The sequence below is a fragment of the Myiozetetes cayanensis genome, unplaced genomic scaffold (assembly GCF_022539395.1).
Source record: "Myiozetetes cayanensis isolate MyiCay16 unplaced genomic scaffold, myiCay2020 scf213, whole genome shotgun sequence".
In the NCBI taxonomy this organism is placed as follows: domain Eukaryota; kingdom Metazoa; phylum Chordata; class Aves; order Passeriformes; family Tyrannidae; genus Myiozetetes; species Myiozetetes cayanensis.
The window spans coordinates 1-18,990 of NW_026087427.1; the positions used below are offsets into that span (position 1 = coordinate 1).

Genomic DNA, 18,990 nt, shown 5'->3' on the forward strand with positions numbered 1-18,990 from the left:
AGGTACGACGCCAGCCACAGCCTGCGGGGTTTGACAACACAGGGGGGGTGATGTCATCAGAGGGGGGGTGACATCATCAGAGGGGGGTGACATCATCAGAGGGGGTGTGACGTCATCACAGGGGGGGTGACATCATCAGAGAGGGTGTGATGTCAGCACAGGGGGGGTGACGTTAATCGAGGGGATGTGATGTCATCAAAGTGGGTGTGACATCATCAGAGGGGTGTGATGTCATCAGAGGGGGTGTGACGTCATCAGAGGGGGTGTGATGTCATCAGAGGGGGTGTGACATCATCAAAGGGGGTGTAATGTCATCAGACAGGGGATGACATCATCAGAGGGGGTGATGTCATCACAGGGGTGTGATGTCATCTGAGAGGGGCTGACGTCATCACAGGGGGGGTGACGTCATCAGAGGGGGTGTGATGTCATCAGAGGGGGTGTGACATCATCAGAGGGGGGTGACATCATCAGAGGGGGTGTGATGTCATCAGAGAGGGACTGACATCATCAGAGAGGGTGTGACGTCATCACAGGGGGGTGACATCATCAGAGGGGGTGTGATGTCATCAGAGAGGGGATGACATCATCAGAGGGGATGATGTCATCAGAGGGGGTGTGATGTCATCAGGGGTGTGACATCAGCAGAGGGGGTGATGTCATCAGAGGAGATGTGACATCATCAAAGAGGGTGTGATGTCATCAAAGGGGGTGTGACATCAGCAGAGGGGTTGTGATGTCATCAAATGGGGTGTGATGTCATTAAAGGGGATGTGACATCATCAGAGGGAGCGCGACGTTAATAGAGGGGGTGTGATGTCATCAAAGTGGGTGTGACGTCATCAAAAGGGGCATGGCATCATCAGAGGGGGTGTGATGTTGTCAAGGGGGTGATGTCATCAGAGGGGGTGTGATGTTGTCAAGGGGGTGATGTCACCAGAGGGGGTGTGATGTCACCAGAGGGGGTGTGGCATCATCAGAGAGGGTGTGACATCAGTAGAGAGAAGTGTGATGTCATCAGAGGGACGTGACATCATCAGAGGGACCATGACATCACCAGACAGGGTGTGACATCAGCAGAGGGGGTGTGATGTCATCAAAGGGATATGACATCATCAGAGGGGTGTGGCGTCGACAGAGGAGATGTGACATCATCAGAGGGAGTATGATGTCATCAGAGGGGCGTGACATCATCAGTGAGGTGTGACACCATCAGAGAGGGGGTGATGTCAGCAGAGAGCATGTGATGTCAGCAGGGGGATGTGACATCATCAGAGAGCGGTGTGACATCATCAAAGGGGGTGTGGCATCACCAAAGGGGGTGTGACATCATCATAGTAGGTATGACATCATCAAAGGGGTGTGACATCATCATAGTAGGTATGACATCATCAAAGGGGGTGTGACATCATCATAGTAGGTATGACATCATCACAGTAGGTATGACATCATCACAGTAGGTGTGACATCATCACAGTAGGTGTGACATCATCACAGGAGGTGTGACATCATCACAGTAGATGTGACATCATCACAGTAGGTGTGACATCATCACAGGGGTATGACATCATCACAGTAGGTATGACATCATCACAGTAGTTGTGACATCACGGGGGGGGAGGGGACACTCACACGGACAACACGGGCGCCAGCAGGTCCAGGGACCCCACCAGGACCCCCAGCGTGGCCGTGGCCGCCGTGGCCACCAAGGGCCAGAGCCGACCCCGGGCCAGGGCCTGGGGGGGACACGGGGGGGTCACTGGGGGGGCAGGGATGGGGGAGACCCCCAGGGACAGCAGAGACCCCCAGGGACAGCAGGGACCCCCCCAGGGACATTGGGGACACCCCCAGGGACAGCAGAGACCCCCAGGGACAGAAGGGACCCCCACAGGGACAGAAGGGACCCCCAGGGACAGAAGGGACCCCCAGGGGTAGCAGGGACCCCCCAAGGGACAGCAGGGACCCCCCAAGGGACAGCAGGGACCCCATTAAAGACATTGGGGACCCCCCCAGGGACAGCAGAGACCCCCAGGGACAGCAGGGACCCCCAGGGACAGCAGGGACCCCCCCCCAGGGACATTGGGGACACCCCCCCAAGGAGAGCAGGGACCCCCCCAGGGACACCAAGAACCCCTTTAGGGATGTTGGGGACCCCCAGGGACAGCAGGGACCCCCCAGGGACAGCAGGGACCCCCCCCAATACAGCAGGGACCCCCAGGGACAGCAGGGACCCCTTAGGGACATTGGGGACCCCCACAGGGACAGCAGAGACCCCCCCAGGGACAGCAGGGACCCCCAGGGACATTGGGGACCCCCAGGGACAGCAGAGACCCCCAGGGACAGCAGGGACCCCTTGGGGGACATTGGGGACCCCCCCAGGGACAGCAGAGACCCCCAGGGACAACAGAGACCCCCCCAGGGACATTGGGGACCCCCCCAGGGACAGCAGGGACCCCCCCCCAGGGACAGCAGGGACCCCCACAGGGACAGCAGGGACCCCCCCAGGGACATTGGGGACCCCCCCAGGGACAGCAGGGACCCCATTAAAGACATTGGGGACACCCCCAGGGACAGCAGGGACCCCCCCAGGGACAGCAGGGACCCCCAGGGACACCAAGGACCCCCAGGGACAGCAGGGACCCCCACAGGGACAGCAGGGACCCCGTTAGGGACATTGGGGACCCCCCCAGGGACATTGGGGACCCCCCCCAGGGACAGCAGGGACCCCCCAGGGACAGCAGGGACCCCCACAGGGACAGCAGGGACCCCGTTAGGGACATTGGGGACTCCCTTAAGGACACCAGACCCCTCCCCCAGAGACCCCCCCAGGGACATTGGGACCCCTTGGGGACAGCAGGGACCCCCTAAGGGACATTGGGGCCCCCCCAGAGACCCCAGGGACCCCTTAGGGACATTGGGGACCCCCCCAGGGACATTGGGGACCCCCCAGGGACATTGGGGACCCCCCAGGGACACCAAGGACCCCCCCAGGGACACTGGGGGACTGTTGGGAACACCAGGGGCCCCCTTAGGGACATTGGGGACCCCCTTAAGAACACCACACCCCTCCCCCAGAGACCCCCCAGGGTCATTGGGGACCCCCCCAGGGTCACCAGGCCCCCCCTCGAGACCCCCTTAGGGACATTGGGGACCCCCCCAGGGACATTGGGGCCCCCCCCGGGGACACAGGGGACGCGGGGGGCACTCACGTGGGGGAGGGGCAGGGCCTGTGTCCGGGCCAGCCCCCGCAGCAGGCGGGACCCCCCCAGCAGGGCCTGCAGCCCCGCCCCCCCCGCCGACAGCAGCGCCCCCAGCACCGGCACCCAGGGCCAGGGCCAGGCGGCTGCCCCCAGAACGGGGGACCCCCCCAGGGACACCCCGAACCTGTGGGGGACAGAGAGGACAGTGAGACCACCCAGAGACCCCCAGAGACCCCCCCAGGGACACCCCGAACCTGCAAAGGGACACAGGGGACAGTGAGACCACCCAGAGACCCCCCAGACAGCCCCCAAAACGGGGGACCCCCCCAGGGACACCCCGAACCTGTGGGGGCACAGAGAGGACAGTGAGACCACCCAGAGACCCCCAGAGACCCCCCCAGGGACACCCCGAACCTGTGGGGGCACAGAGGGGGCAGTGAGACCACCCAGGGACCCCCCCAGGGACACCTCAGGGCACCCAGACCCCTCAAGGGACACCCCGAACCTGCAAAGGGACACAGGGGACAGTAAGACCACCCAGAGACCCCCCCAGGGACACCCCAGACCCCCCCAGCACTGGGGACCCCCCCAGGGACACCCCGAACCTGCAAAGGGACACAGGGGACAGTGAGGGACAGCAGAGACCCCCAGAGACCCCCAGGGACACCCCAGACCCCCAGCACTGGGGACCCCCAGGACACCCCGAACCTGCAAAGGGACAGAGGGACAGTGAGGGACAGCAGACCCAGAGACCCCCCAGGACACCCCGACCCCCAACACTGGGGACCCCCAGGACACCCCGAACCTGTGGGGGACAGAGGGGACAGTGAGACCACCCAGAGACCCCCCAGACACCCCAGGGACACCCCGAACCTGTAGGGGACAGAGAGGACAGTGAGGGACCCCCAGAGACCTCCCAGACCCCCCCAGAGACCCCCCGAACCTGCAGGGGACAGAGGGGACAGTGAGGGACAGGAGAGACCCTCCCAGGGACACCCCGAACCTGTGGGGGCACAGAGGGGACAGTGAGGGACAGGAGAGACCCCCCAGGAACAACAACCCCCGCCTGCTGATACCAGACCCCCCCTGGGGACATCGAGGACCCCCAGGACCTCCTTGGGACCTCCCAAGCCCCCTGGTGACATTTTGGACCCCTGGTGACATTGGGGACCCCTGGGGACATCGAGGACCCCCTGTGACATTGGGACCCCCGGCCCCCAGACTCACTTGTCCCTCAGCAGCTGCCCCTCCACTCCGGCCCCCAAAAGCAGCGCCGCGCTCAGGTCTGGGGAGGGGGAGTCAAGGAAAGACCCCCAAAAATCCTCCCCAGATCCCCCCAAATCCCACCTCCCAGCACCCCTACCATGCAGGGAGACCCCCAATACCCCCCAGAGCCCCTGAAACATCAGGGCTGCTGCCCTCCTCCCCTCCGGGTTTTGGGGTATCCCCTGATTGCCCCTCCCCCCCCAAAGGTTTTGGGGTCTCTCCCAGGATTTTGGAGGCCCCCAATTTTCCGTGTTCTTTCCAAGATTGTGGTTCTTCCCCTCCAGACTTTGGGGTCTCTCCCCATTTTGGCATCTCCCCCTGGTTTTGGGATCCCCCCAGATCCCTCTCCCCCCTCAGTTTGGGATCCCCCAGGTTTTGGGGTCCCCGTTTGGGGTCAGACACATCCCAGGGCCGTGGCACCCCAGGGTTTTGGGGTTCCCCCCAGATCCCTCTCCCCTCCCAGTTTGGGATCCCCCCAGGCTTTGGGGTTTCCCCCTCAGATTTGGGGTCCCTCCCCCAGGTTTTGGGGTGTCCCCCCCCCGGTTTTGGGGTCTCTCTTTAGGGTCAGACACATCCCAGGGCCATGGTACCCCAGGGTTTTGGGGTCCCCCCAGTTTGGATCCCCCTGGGGTTTCAGGGTCCTCCCAAGGTTCCAGGGTGCCCCCCCTAGGTTTTGGGGTCCCTGCCCCAGGTTTTGGGGTCCCCCTAGTTTTGGGGTCCCTCTTTAGGGTCAGATACATCCCAGGGCCGTGGCCGTGGCCGCCCCGAGGGTCCCGGCGGGGACCGAGCGAGCGACGTCCCTGAGCTCAGCACAGCGACTGCACCCCCAGAGCACCCCTGGGGGGAAAACCCCCCTCAGAGACCCCCCAAAAACAACCCCAAGCCCCTCAGGGAACCCCAAACCCCCTCAGGGAACCCCAAACCCCCTCAGGGAACCCCAACCTCCCCAAGATCCACTGATCCCCCAAACCCCCCCAAATCTCCTCCCAAACATCCCAACACTGCTCCTGATCCTCCCAAACATCCCAAAGCTGCTCCATGTCCCTCCCTTGGGGTACCCCCAAAGCACCCCCGGGGGAAAACCCCCCACTCAGAGACCCCCAAAAACACCCCCAACCCCCTCAGGGAACCCCAACCCCCTCAGGGACCCCCAACCCCCCAAGATCCAATGATCCCCCAAACCCCCCCAAATCCCTTCCAAACCTCCCAAAACTGCTCCCTTGAGAGTCCCTCCTGTGGGAAACTCCCCCTCAGAGACCGCCCCAAAACACCCCCAACCCCCCCAAAACTCCCATGAACATCCAAACCCCCCAAATCCCCTCCCAAACCTCCCAAAACTGCTCCCTTGAGAGTCCCTCCTTGGGGTCACCCCAGAGCACCCCTGGGAGATTCCCCCTCAGAGACCCCCAAAACAACCCCAACCCCCTCAAGGAACCCCAACCCCCTCAGGAACACCCAAACCCCCCAAAATCCCCTGATCCCCCAACCCCCCAAATCCCCTCCCAAACATCCCAACACTGCTCCTGATCCTTCCCTTGGGGTCACCCCAGAGCACCCCAGTTTGGGATCCCCCTCCCCCAGTTCGGGATCCCCCTCTGGGTCCCCCACCCCAGTTCAGGGTCTGTCCCTGGAGCCCCCCATTTGGGGTCCCCTCCCCAATTCCAGGTGTGTTCCTGGATTCCCCCAGTTTGGGACCTCCCCCCCCAAATTCTGGGTCTGTTCCTGGATCCCCCCCATTCGGGTTCCTCTCCCATTTGGGATCTCCCCCATTTCAGGTCCCCTCTGTTTGGGATCCTTCCCATTTGGGGTCCTCCTCCAATTGGGATCCCCCATTTGGGGTCTCCTTTGATTTGAAATCCCCCATTTGGGATTCTCCCCTAATTTGGAGTCCCCCCATTTGGGGTCCCCCCATTTGGGATCCTCCCCATTTCGGGTCCCACTCCCATTTGGGGTCCTCTGATTTGGGATCCCCTCCCCATTTGGGGTGTCCCACCCCCATTTGGGGTCCCCCGATTTGGGGTCCCCTCCCATTTGGGGTCTCCCCCTGTTTGGGGTCCTCCCCATTTCGGGTCCCACTCCCATTTGGGGTCCTCCCCATTTGGGGTCCTCCCCATTTGGGGTCCTCCCATTTGGGGTCCTCCCATTTGGGATTCCCCTCACCCATTTGGGGTCCTTCTCCCAATTTGGGGTCCCCCCAACCATTTGGGGTCCCCCCATTTGGGATTCCCTCCCCATTTGGGCCCCCCCATTTGGGCCCTCCCATTTGGGATTCCCCTCACCCATTTGGGGTCCCCCCATTTGGGATCCTCCCCATCTGGGCCTCCCATTTCGGGTCCCCCCAATTTGGGGTCCCCCTATCCATTTGGGGTCTCTCCCATTTGGGAGTCTCCTCCCATTTGGGGTCCCCCCATTTGGGGTATCCCCATTTGGGGTCCCCCCCCAATTTGGGTTCCCCGTTCTCACCGGAGGCCGAGGGGAGGCTCAGCCCCAGCAGGACCCCGAAGGAGGCGTCGCCCTCCCCCTCCTGCTCCTCCCCCAGACCCCCCTGGGGGGCGGGGCCACAGGTTCCCTGTGGGCGGGGCGATGCTTGGGTGGGGCTCGTGGTGGCCACGCCCACAGCCCCTCCCCCCACGAGACCTCTAAGTGACCCCGAGTGGCTCCACCCTCGGGGGGCGGGGCTAAAGGATCTCTGGAGTGGGGCAGTGGGAGGGGCTCGCTGTGACCACGCCCATCATGCCCTATTGCCCCTCCCCCATGGCCTTGGGGTCCCCCCAACCCACCCCGTGACCTCTGAGTGACCCCAGGTGGCCACGCCCCCTCATGTGCAGTCGGGGGGGGCGTGGCTGCATGGTCCATGTGGGTGGGGCTAACTATGGCCACGCCCACATCCCATCCCCGCCCCTCTCCCAACCTCAGGGTACCCCTCACCCCTCCCGTTGCCCCCAAGTGGCCACACCCACCTCCATGGGGGTTCCCAGTGGGCGGTCCCCAGCGTGGCCACGCCCACAATGCCCCATCGCCCCCTCCCCATGACCTCAGTGTGACCTCGAGTGGCCCTGCCCCCAATCCCCTTGGCCCCGCCCCTCGGCGGAGGGCGCCCCCGCTGGACTCACGTGCCAGGAGCCGCGCGCTGGGGGCGGGCAGGGCGGGCAGCGCCCCCTGCTGGGCGGGAGGACCCCGGGATGCGTTGGGGGGTGGGGAGGGGCGCAGGGTCTGAGGGGTCCCGGGCCGGGGGAGGCACAACCTGGTGGGGGAAAGGGGGGGGACAGAGAGCTCATTAGCATCTCATTTGCATGAGAGGGACACACACCCTCATTCACATCTCATTAGCATAGTGGGCGGGGCCAGGCGCGTCACTCACGTGTGAGCCCCGCCCCCGGGCAGGGCGCGGCGCAGGGACCCGGCCTGCAGGGCCAGCAGGGCCAGCAGGAGCCCCGCGGGGCCCAGGGGGGCGGCGGCCGCGCGGACGGAGGGCGGGGCCAGAGACCCCGCCCCCAGCAGCGCCAGCAGCCCCGCCCCGTAGCCACGCCCATTGTTGAGCCGCCCCCAGCGGCCACGCCCCGGCAGCACCGCCCAATCCGGTGTCAGGTACACCTGGAAGGGGGAGGGGCTTATGAGATGAGAGGCTCCGCCCACCCACCCATCCTCCCTGCAGGAGGCTCCGCCCCTTTGGAGTTGGTCACACCCCCCACCCTGGCGGAGCCACGCCCCACCTTGCCACACCCTTTCCCTGAAGCTCAACACACTCCTATGAGGCTCCGCCCCCGAGGCTCCACCCACTCCTGTCAGGCCACGCCCCTAAATCCCACCCCCATTGCAGACCCCACCCCTTTTGATAAATCCCACCCCCTGCTTGCAAGTCCCACCCCTCAAGACCCCTCCCACCTCTGACCCCTCCCACTCCCCAGGCCCCTCCCCTCCACACCCCCACCCCTTTCCAGACCCCTCCCCTCTCCAGACTCCTCCCACTCCCCAGGCCCCCTCCTCTTCCCCAGGCCCCCGCCCCTCTGGATCCCTCCCTCTCCCCAGACCCCTCCCTGGTCCCTCCCCCCCCGGCCCTCCCTCTCACCAGCAGCACCTCGGCCCCTCTCCCACCCAAAGCCCCTCCCCCAGGCCCCTCCCCTCTCACCAGCAGCACCTCGGCCCCCTCCCCACAGCCCTGCCCCGGCCCCCTCCCAGGCCCCTCCTCTCACCAGCAGCACCTCGGCCCCTGGCCCTCCCCACAGCCCCTCCCCAGGCCCCTCCCTCTCACCAGCAGCACCTCGGCCCCTCCCCCCACAGCCCTCCCAGGCCCTCCCCCCACGGCCCTCCCCAGGCCCCGCCTCTCACCAGCAGCACCTCGGCCCCGCCCAGGGCGGCGGCGGCGGCGGCGAAGGCGGCTCCGAGGAACCCGCAGACCCCGACGGCCCCCCCGGCCTCAGGGCCCAGAGCCCCCGACAGCAGCGCCAGGGCCCCGCCCCCTGACACGCCCACCGTGAGACAGAGACCCCCAACACACCCATACGGGACCACCCACTCCAAAGCGCTAGGGGCCCTGACACGCCAGGAGACAAACCCCAAACACACCCACATACCCAGAGACCCCCAAACCCACCCAGAGACCCCAAATACACACAGGGACCCCAAACACACCCAGAGACCCCAAACACACCCAGAGACCCCAAACACACCCAGAGACCCCCCAAACACACCCTGAGACCCCAAACCCACCCAGAGACCCCCAAACACACCCAGAGACCCCAAAATACACCCAGAGACCCCAAAACCCACTCAGCCCCCGACAGCAGCGCCAGGGCCCCGCCCCCTGACACGCCCACCGTGAGACAGAGACCCCCAACACACCCAGAGACCCCAAACACACCCTGAGACCCCAAATACACACAGAGACCCAAAACACACCCAGAGACCCCAAAATACACCCAGAGACCCCAAATACACGCTCCAGATACCCGACAACCCACCCAGAGACCCCAAACACACCCTGAGACCCCAAACACACCCAGAGACCCCAAATACACCCAGAGACCCCAAACACACCCAGAGACCCCAAACACACCCAGAGACCCCCAAACACACCCAGAGACCCCAAACCCACACAGAGACCCCAAACACACCCAGAGACCCCAAACACACCCAGAGACCCCCCAAACACACCCTGAGACCCCAAACCCACCCAGAGACCCCAAACACACCTAGAGACCCCAAACACCACCCAGAGACCCCCCAAACACACCCTGAGACCCCAAACACACTCTGAGACCCCCAAACACACCCAGAGACCCCAAACCCACCCAGAACCCCCAAATCCACACAGAGACCCCAAACACACCCACACAGAGACCCCAAACACGCCCAGAGACCCCAAACCCACCCAGGCCCAGGGGGGTCCCACAGCGGCTCAGGGGGAGGGTCCCAGGGGGGTTTGCCCCGCCCACATCACCCCGAGGGGCGGGGCCAAGGGGTTCCCACCCCGCCCACAGAGTCAGGGGGTGGGGCCAAGGGGGGTCCCCCCAAGCCCCTCCCCCACTCACCGGGGTCGAGGCCGTTGGTGGCGACGGCGCTGAGGGACACGGCGGTCAGCACCATCTGCGGGGGTGACCTTTGACCCCTGGCTGACCTCTGACCCCCGTGTGACCCCCCCGACCCTCATGTGACCCCCTGACCCCAGTGCACGACCCCTGACCCCAGGGTGTGATCCCAAACGTGACCCCTGACCCCAGGAGTGACCCCTGGGGTGAACTCTGTCCCCTGGGACCTCTGCGACCCCCCTTGTGACCTCTGACCCCTGGGTGACCCCAAATGTAACTGCAAGGGTGATCCCCTGACCCCAGGGCTGACCTCCCCATGACCCCATGGGTGACCCCATGACCCCTGTGTGACCCCATGAGTGACCTCCCCATGACCCCATGGGTGACCTCATGACCCCGTGTGACCCCATGGGTGAAGCCCTGACCCCCGTGTGACCCCATGACCCCTGTGTGACCCCATGGGTGACCTCCCCATGACCCCTGTGTGACCCCATGGGTGACCCCCTGACCCCCATGTGACCCCATGACCCCCGTGTGACTCCACGGCCCCCAGACTCACGCAGGTCCCCAGGAGGCCCCTGATGGGCCCCCCCCCCTTAGGACAGGGGTGACCCCTGAGTGACCTCCCCATGACCCCTGGGTGACCCCTGTGTGACCCCTGTGTGACCCCCGTGCCCCCCAGACTCACGCAGGCCCCCAGCAGTCCCCCGATGGCCCCCGCGCTGAGGACGGGTGTGACCCTGGGTGACCTCCCCCATGACCCCTGGGTGACCCCATGACCCCTGGGTGACCCCATGACCCCTGTGTGCCCCCCAGACTCACGCAGGCCCCCAGCAGTCCCCCGATGGCCCCCGCGCTGAGGACAGGGGTGACCCCTGGGTGACCCCCCCATGACCCTGTGTGACCCCATGACCCCTGGGTGACCCCATAACCCCTGTGTGACCCCCAGACTCACGCAGGCCCCCAGCAGTCCCCCGATGGCCCCCGCGCTCAGGACAGGGGTGACCCCTGTGTGACCCCATGACCCCTGTGTGACCCCATGACCCCTGTGTGACCCCCAGACTCACGCAGGCCCCCAGCAGTCCCCCGATGGCCCCCGCGCTGAGGACAGGGGTGACCCCTGGGTGACCTCCCCCATGACCCCTGTGTGACCCCATGACCCCTGGGTGACCCCATGACCCCTGTGTGCCCCCCAGACTCACGCAGGCCCCCAGCAGTCCCCGATGGCCCCCGCTGAGGACAGGGTGACCCTGGGTGACCCCCCCATGACCCCTGTGTGACCCCATGACCCCTGTGTGACCCCATGACCCCTGTGTGACCCCCAGACTCACGCAGGCCCCCAGCAGTCCCCGATGGCCCCGCGCTGAGGACAGGGGTAACCCTGGGTGACCTCCCCCATGACCCCCATGTGACCCCATGACCCCTGGGTGACCCCATGACCCCTGTATGACCCCCAGACTCACGCAGGCCCCCAGCAGTCCCCCGATGGCCCCCGCGCTGAGGACGCCGCCGGCGCCGACGACCCAGGGCAGGCGGAGCAGCAGCACCAACCCCAGCAGGGACTGCAGGGACGGGGCCAGCACCCCCCGCAGCGTGCCCAGGGGGCGGGGCTGGAACAGGGGGCGGGGTCAGAGTCAGGGCGGGGTCAGAATAACCCACAGTGTGCCCAGGGGCGGGGCTGGAACAGGGGGCGGGGTCAGAGTCAGGGCGGGGTCAGAATAACCCACAGTGTGCCCAGGGGGCGGGGCTAGAACAGGGGCGGGGCCAGAGTCAGGGCGGGGTCAGAATAACCCACAGCGTGCCCAGGGGGCAGGGCTGGAACAGGAGGCGGGGTCAGAATAACCCACAGTGTGCCCAGGGGGCGGGGCTGAAAACGGCAGGGGCAGGGGTCAGAATAACCCACAGCGTGCCCAGGGCGGGGCTAAAACGGAGGGCAGGGTCAGAATAGCACCACAGTGTGCCCAGGGGCGAGGCTAAACAGGGGCGGGGTCAGAATAACCCACAGTGTGCCCAGGGGGCGGGGCTGAAACAGGGGCGGGGTCAGAATAACCCACAGTGTGCCCAGGGGCGGGGCTAAAACAGGGGCAGGGTCAGGGGTCAGAATAACCCACAGTGTGCCCAGGGGCGGGGCTAAAACAGAGGGCGGGGTCAGAATAACCCACAGCGTGCCCAGGGGCGGGGCTGGAATCAGAGGGCGGGGTCAGAATAACCCACAGTGTGCCCAGGGGGCGGGGCTGAAACAGGGCGGGGCCAGAGTCAGGGCGGGGTCAGAATAACCCACAGCGTGCCCAGGGGCGGGGCTGGAACAGGGGGCGGGGCCAGAGTCAGGGCGGGGTCAGAATCACCCACAGCGTGCCCAGGGGCGGGGCCAGAATCAGGGCGGGGTCAGAATAACCCACAGCGTGCCCAGGGGGCGGGGCTGAAACGAGAGGGCGGGGTCAGAATAACCCACAGTGTGCCCAGGGGCGGGGCTAAAACAGAGGGTGGGGTCAGAATAACCCACAGGGTGCCCAGGGGGCGGGGCTAAAACAGAGGGCGAGGTCAGAATAACTCACAGCATGCCCAGGGGGCGGGGCTAAAATGGAGGGCAGGGTCAGAATAACCCACAGTGTGATCAGGGGGCGGGGCTAAAATGGAGGGCAGGGTCAGAATAACCCACAGTGTGATCAGGGGGCGGGGCTAAAATGGAGGGCGGGGTCAGAATAACCCACAGTGTGATCAGGGGGCGGGGCTAAAATGGAGGGCGGGGTCAGAATAACCCACAGTGTGCCCAGGGGGCGGGGCTGGAATAGAGGGCGGGGTCAGAATAACCCACAGTGTGCCCAGGGGCGGGGCTGAAACAGGGGCAGGGCCAGAGGTCAGGGGCCACCATAACCTACAGTGTGCCCAGGGGTGGGGCTGGAACAGGGGCGGGGTCAGGGTGGGGTCAGAATAACCCACAGTGTGCCCAGGGGCGGGGCTAAAATGGAGGGCAGGGTCAGAATAACCCACAGTGTGCCCAGGGGCGGGGCTAAAACAGGGGCGGGGTCAGAGTCAGGCGGGGTCAGAATAACCCACAGCGTGCCCAGGGGCGGGGCTAAAATGGAGGGCGGGGTCAGGGTGAGGTCACAGCAGGGTCACCAAGGGGTCACCAAGGGGTCACTGTTACCCCAGAGTGTCCCCAGGGCCGGGGGCAGGGCAGGGTCATTGTCACCCCACAGTGTCCCCCAAGGGGCGGGGTTTGAAGAGAGGGGCGGGGTCATGCTGGGGACAGGACCCCTCAATCTCCACCCACCCCCACCCCAATCCCACCCCATGTCCCCCCATGTCCCCTGTCCCCCCGTGTCCCCTCACCGTGCCGGTGTCACTCTCGGGGCTCAGGGTGCTGTGACCCCCCATGTCCCCACCCTGTCCCCCAGTGTCCCCCTGTGTCCCCTCACCGTGCCGGGTCACTCTCGGGCTCAGGGTGCTGTGACCCCCCATCCTGTGTCCCCCCATGTCCCCCGTCCGTGTCCCTCACCGTGCCGGGTCGCTCTCGGGGCTCAGGGCGCTGTGACCCCAATCCCATCCTGTGTCCCCTGTCCCCCGTGTCCCCCTGTCCCCCAGTGTCCCCTCACCGTGCCGGGTCGCCTCAGGGCTCAGGGCGCTGTGTCCCCATGTCCCCTGTTTCCCCAGTGTCCCCAGTGTCCCCCGTGTCCCCTCACCGTTCCGGGTCGCCTCGGGGCTCAGGGCGCTGTGTCCCCCTGTCCCCCTGTCCCCCGTGTCCCCTCACCGTGCCGGGGTCGCTCTCGGGGCTCAGGGCGCTGTGACCCCAATCCCATCCTGTGTCCCCTGTCCCCCATGTCCCTCCTGTGTCCCCCAGTGTCCCCAGTGTCCCCTCACCGTGCCGGGTCGCTCTCGGGGCTCAGGGCGCTGTGTCCCCACCATGTCCCCTGTCCCCCATGTCCCCTGTCCCCCTGTCCCCCCCATGTCCCCTCACCGTGCCGGTGTCGCTCTCGGGGCTCAGGGTGCTGTGTCCCCCCCATGTCCCCTGTCCCCCATGTCCCCTGTCCCCCTGTCCCCCTGTCCCCCTCACCGTGCCGGTGTCACTCTCGGGGCTCAGGGCGCTGTACGGGGCGATTCTCCGCAGCAGCGCCGGGACCCTCGGCCGCGTCGCCAGCTCCTCCTGGGGGCGGGGACAGCGCGGGGTTAATGAGGGGGCGGGGCTAATCCAGGGGCGTGGCCATACATGGAAGGATATGTGGCTCTGAGGGGCGGGGCTAAGGAGGGGGCGTGGTTAAACAGGGCGGGGATAAAAGGGGTGTGGCCTTAAATGGAGTGGTGTGGTCAGAAGGGGCGGGGCTAAGGAAGGGTGGGGCTGGGAGGGGCGTGGTTTATGGGGAAGAATGGGTGGGGCTAAAGGGGCGTGGTTGATGAAGGGGCGGAGCTAAGGAAGGGCAGAGGAAGGGGGAGTGGCCTTTGGATGGTGATGTGGGAAAGGGGGCGTGGCTAAGGAGGGCGTGGCAAGGGTGAGGTTGAGGGGGCGTGGCCTGATCTGGCAGGGTATGTGGTTCTGAAGGGGCGGGCTTAAGGAGGGGCGGGGCTAAGGAGGGGTGTGGCTCTTGATAAATAATTATATGGGAAAGGGGTGTGGCTAATGAGGGTGTGGTTAATGGGTGGGGCTAAGAAGGGGCGTGGCTGAGAAGGCCTTTTATCACTAATGAGGGGGTGTGGCTTGCAGAGGGGCGTGGCCTCACCGCAATCAGCGCTGGGACAGTAAGGGGGCGTGGTTTGGGGTGGGCGTGGCCTCACCATTAATTACATCACTTCTATTGGGTGGGGCCAATGAAGGGGTGGGGTTTGGAAGGGGGCGTGGCCTCACCTCAGAACCAGGGAGGGTCTAACGGGGCAATGCTAATTAAGGGGTTAATGAAGGGGGCGTGGCCTCACCTCAAACAGCGCCAGGAGAGTCTAACGGGGCAATGCTAATTAAGGGGTTAATGAAGGGGGCGTGGCCTCATCACAAACAGCATCAGGGAAGGTCTAAGAGGTGGGGTTAATTAAAGGATGGGGTTAATGAAGGGGGTGTGGCCTCACCTCAAACATCGCCAGGGAGGGTCTAAGAGGCAGGGTTTAATAAAGGAGTGGTGTTAATTAAGGGGTGGGGTTAATTAAAGGTTGGGTTTAATTAAGGGGTGGAGTTAATGAAGGGGGCGTGGCCTCACCTCAAACAGCACCAGGCGGGTCTAAGTGGGCAGTGCTAATTAAGGGGTTAATGAAGGGGGCGTGGCCTCACCTCAAAGAGCACCAGGAAGAGTCTAAGGGGTGGGGTTAATGAAGGGATTGGGTTAATTAAGGGGCGGGGTTAATGAAGGGGGCGTGGCCTCACCTCAAACAGCGCCAGGGAGGGTCTAAGTGGGCAATACTAATTAAGGGTTTAATTAAGGGGGCGTGGCCTCACTTCAAAGAGCACCAGGAAGAGTCTATGGGGTGGGGTTAATGAAGGGATTGGGTTAATTAAGGGGTGGAGTTAATGAAGGGGGTGTGGCCTCACCTCGAAGAGCGCCAGGAAGAGTCTAAGGGGTGGGGTTAATTAAGGGATTAGGTTAATTAAGGGGTGGGGTTAATGAAGGGGGCGTGGCCTCACCTCAAAGAGCGCCAGGGGGCGCTCGCTGGACAGCCCGGGCAGGATGGGAGGGGCGGGGCGAGCGCTGGCCCCGCCCCCCGGGCCCCTCCCCCGCGGGGTGGGCGTGGTCTCGGTGGGGGAGGGGCTGGTGTCGGAGAGGGGAGGGCGGGAGGAGGAGGGGGAGGGGGGCTCGGGGCTGCTGTCCGAGGGCTCCGCCCCCCGGCCCGGCCACGCCCCCTCCACCGCCGCCATGACGTCACCGGGGCGACGTCACCGATGACGTCACGGGACCTGCGGGAGGGAAAATCCACATTTCGGAAGCAAAAATCCCCGTTTTGGGAGAAAAAACCCACGTTTTTTGGGAAGGGAACCTCCCATTTCTCATTCCTAGAAGGAAAATTCACAGTTTTACGGGGGGTTAAGTGGTTTTATCGGTGAGAAAGGATAATTTTCACGGGATAATTCACATTTTGAAAGGGAAAAGCAACGTTTTCTGAGGGAAAAGCTGCTGCTTTAGTGGGAAAATTGACGTTTTTGGAGGAAAATCGGCGTTTTCTGAGGAAAATTGACATTTTCGGAGGGCAAATCCCCATTTCTGGAGGGGAAAATCCACATTTTTAGAGAGAAAATCAACAATCAAACTCACATTCTAGAGCAAAATGGGTAATTTTAGAGGGAAAATTCCACATTCTGGAGGGGAAAATCCTCATTCTAGAGAAAAATTTATGTTTTCCAGGGGGAAAGTCATCTTTCTGTGATGAAAAATCCACATTTTGGGAGGGAAAAATCCAGCATTTTGGAGGAAAATCCACCTTTTCAGAGGAAAACCTAAAATTTGTGAGGGAAAATCAGCATTTGGAGAGCAAAAAACCCAATTTTTAGAGGAGAAGTCAAAATTTGTGAGGAAAAGTTCACGTTTTTAGAGGGAAAATCAACCTTTTTGGAAGGAAGCCCCAAATTTTGGAGGAAAACGGACATTTTTAGGGGGGGAAATGCACATTTTAAGAGGAAAATCCACATTCTGGGGGGAGGGGGAGCCACATTTTTAGAGGAAAATTGACTTTTTTGAGGGGAAAATGAACATTTGGGAGCAAAATAGAGATTTTTGTCTGGGTCAAAAGGTGTTGGGGGTGAAAAGCCTGGATTTGGGGGGAGAAAAGAGTCACTTTAGAGAGAAATGAATATTATTAAAGAGAAAATCAGTTTTTTTCTAAGGAAAAGAGACATTTTTGGATGCAAACATCACCTTTTGGGGGTAAATTCCATTTTGGGGGGATCCAACCCCCCTTTTTAGGATCAAATTTCCCCTTTTGGAATCCAACCCCCAACTTTTGAGGGCCAAATACCCCCTTTTTGGGGCCAAATTCCCCTTTTTTGGGTCCAAACTCCCCCTTCTTGGGGCCAAATTCCCCCTTTTAGGGGCCACTTCTGCCTTTTTTGGGACCAAATTCACACTTTAGGATCCAAATTATCCATTTTTATGCCAACCCCACCCTGTTTGGGGCCAAACTCCCTCTTCTTGGGTCCAAATTCCCCCTTTTTGGTGCCAAATTCTCCCTGTTTGGAGCCAAGTTCCCCTGTTTGGAGCCAAATTCCCCCTTTTTGGGGCCAAACTCCCCCTTTTTGGGACAAACCCCCCCCTTTTTGGATCCAAATTCCCCACCTTGGTGCCAACCCCACCCTTTCTGCTCTCAACCCCATCCTTTTTGGGGACCAAACTCCCCCTTTTTAGTCCAAATTTCCCCTTTTCGGGCCCAAATTCACCCCTTTTTGAATCCAAATTCCCCACCTTGGTGCCAACCCCACCCTTTTTGGGGGCAAACTCCCCCTTTCTGGGTCCAAATTCCCCCTTTCTGGGACAAACCCCCCTTTTTGGGGCCAAATGACCCACCTTGGTGCCAACCCCACCATTTTGGAGCCAAACTCCCCCTTTTTGGGCCAAACTCCCCCCTTTTGGGGCCAAATTCCCCCTTTTTGGGACAAACTCCCCCCTTTTGAATCCAAATTCCCCCTTTTTGGGACAATATCCCCCCTTTTTGGGACAAAATCCCCCCTTTTGGAGCCAAATTCCCCACCTTGGTGCCAACCCCACCCTTTCTGGTCTCAACCCCACCCTTTTTGGGGTCAAACTCCCCCTTTTTGGGGCCAAACTCCCCCTTCTTGGGTCAAAACTCCCCCTTATTGGATCCAAATGACCCACCTTGGTGCCAACCCCACCCTTTTTGGGGCCAAACTCCCCTTTTTTGGGTCAAAACTCCCCCTTTTTGAATCCAAATTCCCCACCTTGGTGCCAATCCCACCCTTTTTGGGGCCAAACTCCCCCTTTCTGGGTCCATTTCCCCGGCTTTTGGGTCCGTCTCCCCCCTTTCCTCGGCCCTGCCGACCCCCCCTGCGCCCCCCCAGGTCCATTTTGGGGTGAAATCCCCCAATTTTGGGTCCGTCCTCCTCCCTCCCCCCAAACCCGCCGGTACCTGAGGGGAGGGCGCGGGAGGGCCGGCGCGCGCAGCTCTGGCCACGCCCCTGCTCTGCGCTGCCGCAGGGGCGGGGCGACGTAGGGGGGAGGGGCCTGTGTTGTGGGCGGGGATTGGTGGGGCGGAGTCGAGGGGCGTGGTTTCTGTGAATGGGGCGGTGATGGGGGCGTGGTTTGATGGGGGCGTGGTCCAAACAAGTGAAGGGGCGTGGTTTGTTTTGAAGGGGCGTGGCTGGGTTTGAGACCCCCCCCAGACCCCTCCCCAAACAGCAGTTGGGACCTCCCCCCAAAACCAGTGCTGAGACCCCAAAAATGGGGCTGAGACCCCTCAAGACCCCCCTAAAACGGGGGCTGAGATGCCTCCAGACCCCCAAAAATGGGGTTGAGACCCCTCCAGACCCCCAAAAATGGGCTGAGACCCCTCAAGACCCCCCAAAAATGGGCCTGAGATCCCTCCAGACCCCCCAAAAATGGGCCTGAGACTGCTCCAGAACCCCTAAAAATGGGGTTGAGACCCCTCCAGACCCCCCAAAAATGGGGCTGAGACCCCTCCAGACCCCCCAAAAATGGGGTTGAGATCCCTCCAGAACCCCCAAAAACGGGCCTGAGACCCCTTCCGACCCCCCAAAACAGGGGCTGAGTCCCCTCCAGACCCCCCAAAAATGGGTCTGAGACCCCTCCAGAACCCCCAAAAACGGGCCTGAGACCCCTCCCGACCCCCCAAAAATGGGGCTGAGACCCCTCCAGACTCCCCAAAAATGGGGTTGAGACCCCTCCAGACCCCCCAAAACAGGTGCTGAGATCCCTCCAGACCCCCCAAAATGGGGCTGAGACCCCTCCAGACGCCCAAAACGGGGGCTGAGACGCCTCCAGACACCCCAAAAATGAGGCTGAGACCCCTCTAGAACCCACAAAACAGGTTCTGAGACTGCTCCAGACCCC

At 62.9% G+C, this 18,990-nt stretch overlaps 2 protein-coding genes across 2 annotated transcripts; both read right to left on the bottom strand.

Annotated features, from left to right (window-relative positions):
* Positions 1-1,632: 1,632 nt before the first annotated feature.
* On the bottom strand, positions 1,633-7,799 carry LOC126641803 (solute carrier family 12 member 4-like; the record flags this gene model as incomplete). The annotated part of the gene is made up of 7 exons (XM_050318886.1): positions 7,787-7,799; positions 7,580-7,710; positions 6,930-7,035; positions 5,205-5,303; positions 4,428-4,485; positions 3,210-3,384; positions 1,633-1,736 (listed from the first exon to the last, which is right to left on the bottom strand). Coding segments are annotated over exons 1-7 (686 nt in total), but the record flags the coding sequence as incomplete, so codon positions are not given.
* Positions 7,800-7,823: 24 nt separating this feature from the next.
* Positions 7,824-17,144, bottom strand: LOC126641806 (solute carrier family 12 member 7-like). The gene is made up of 6 exons (XM_050318888.1): positions 15,600-17,144; positions 14,049-14,138; positions 11,458-11,604; positions 9,998-10,052; positions 8,796-8,926; positions 7,824-8,060 (listed from the first exon to the last, which is right to left on the bottom strand). The coding sequence occupies exons 1-6, from the start codon at positions 15,828-15,830 to the stop codon at positions 7,824-7,826; spliced, it is 891 nt and encodes a 296-aa protein (XP_050174845.1). The 5' UTR covers positions 15,831-17,144.
* Positions 17,145-18,990: the final 1,846 nt, after the last annotated feature.

Bases quoted from the DNA above. Each gene is read 5' to 3' on its own strand.
- LOC126641806 (XM_050318888.1), bottom strand. From the start codon at position 15,830: ATGGCGGCGGTGGAGGGGGCGTGGCCGGGCCGGGGGGCGGAGCCCTCG. The intron at 11,605-14,048 runs GTGAGGGGGACA...CCCCTGTTCCAG, and splicing joins CCGAGAGTGACACCGGCACG to CCCCGCCCCCTGGGCACGCT. The intron at 8,927-9,997 runs GTGAGTGGGGGA...TGGGCGTGTCAG, and splicing joins CACCAACGGCCTCGACCCCG to GGGGCGGGGCCCTGGCGCTG.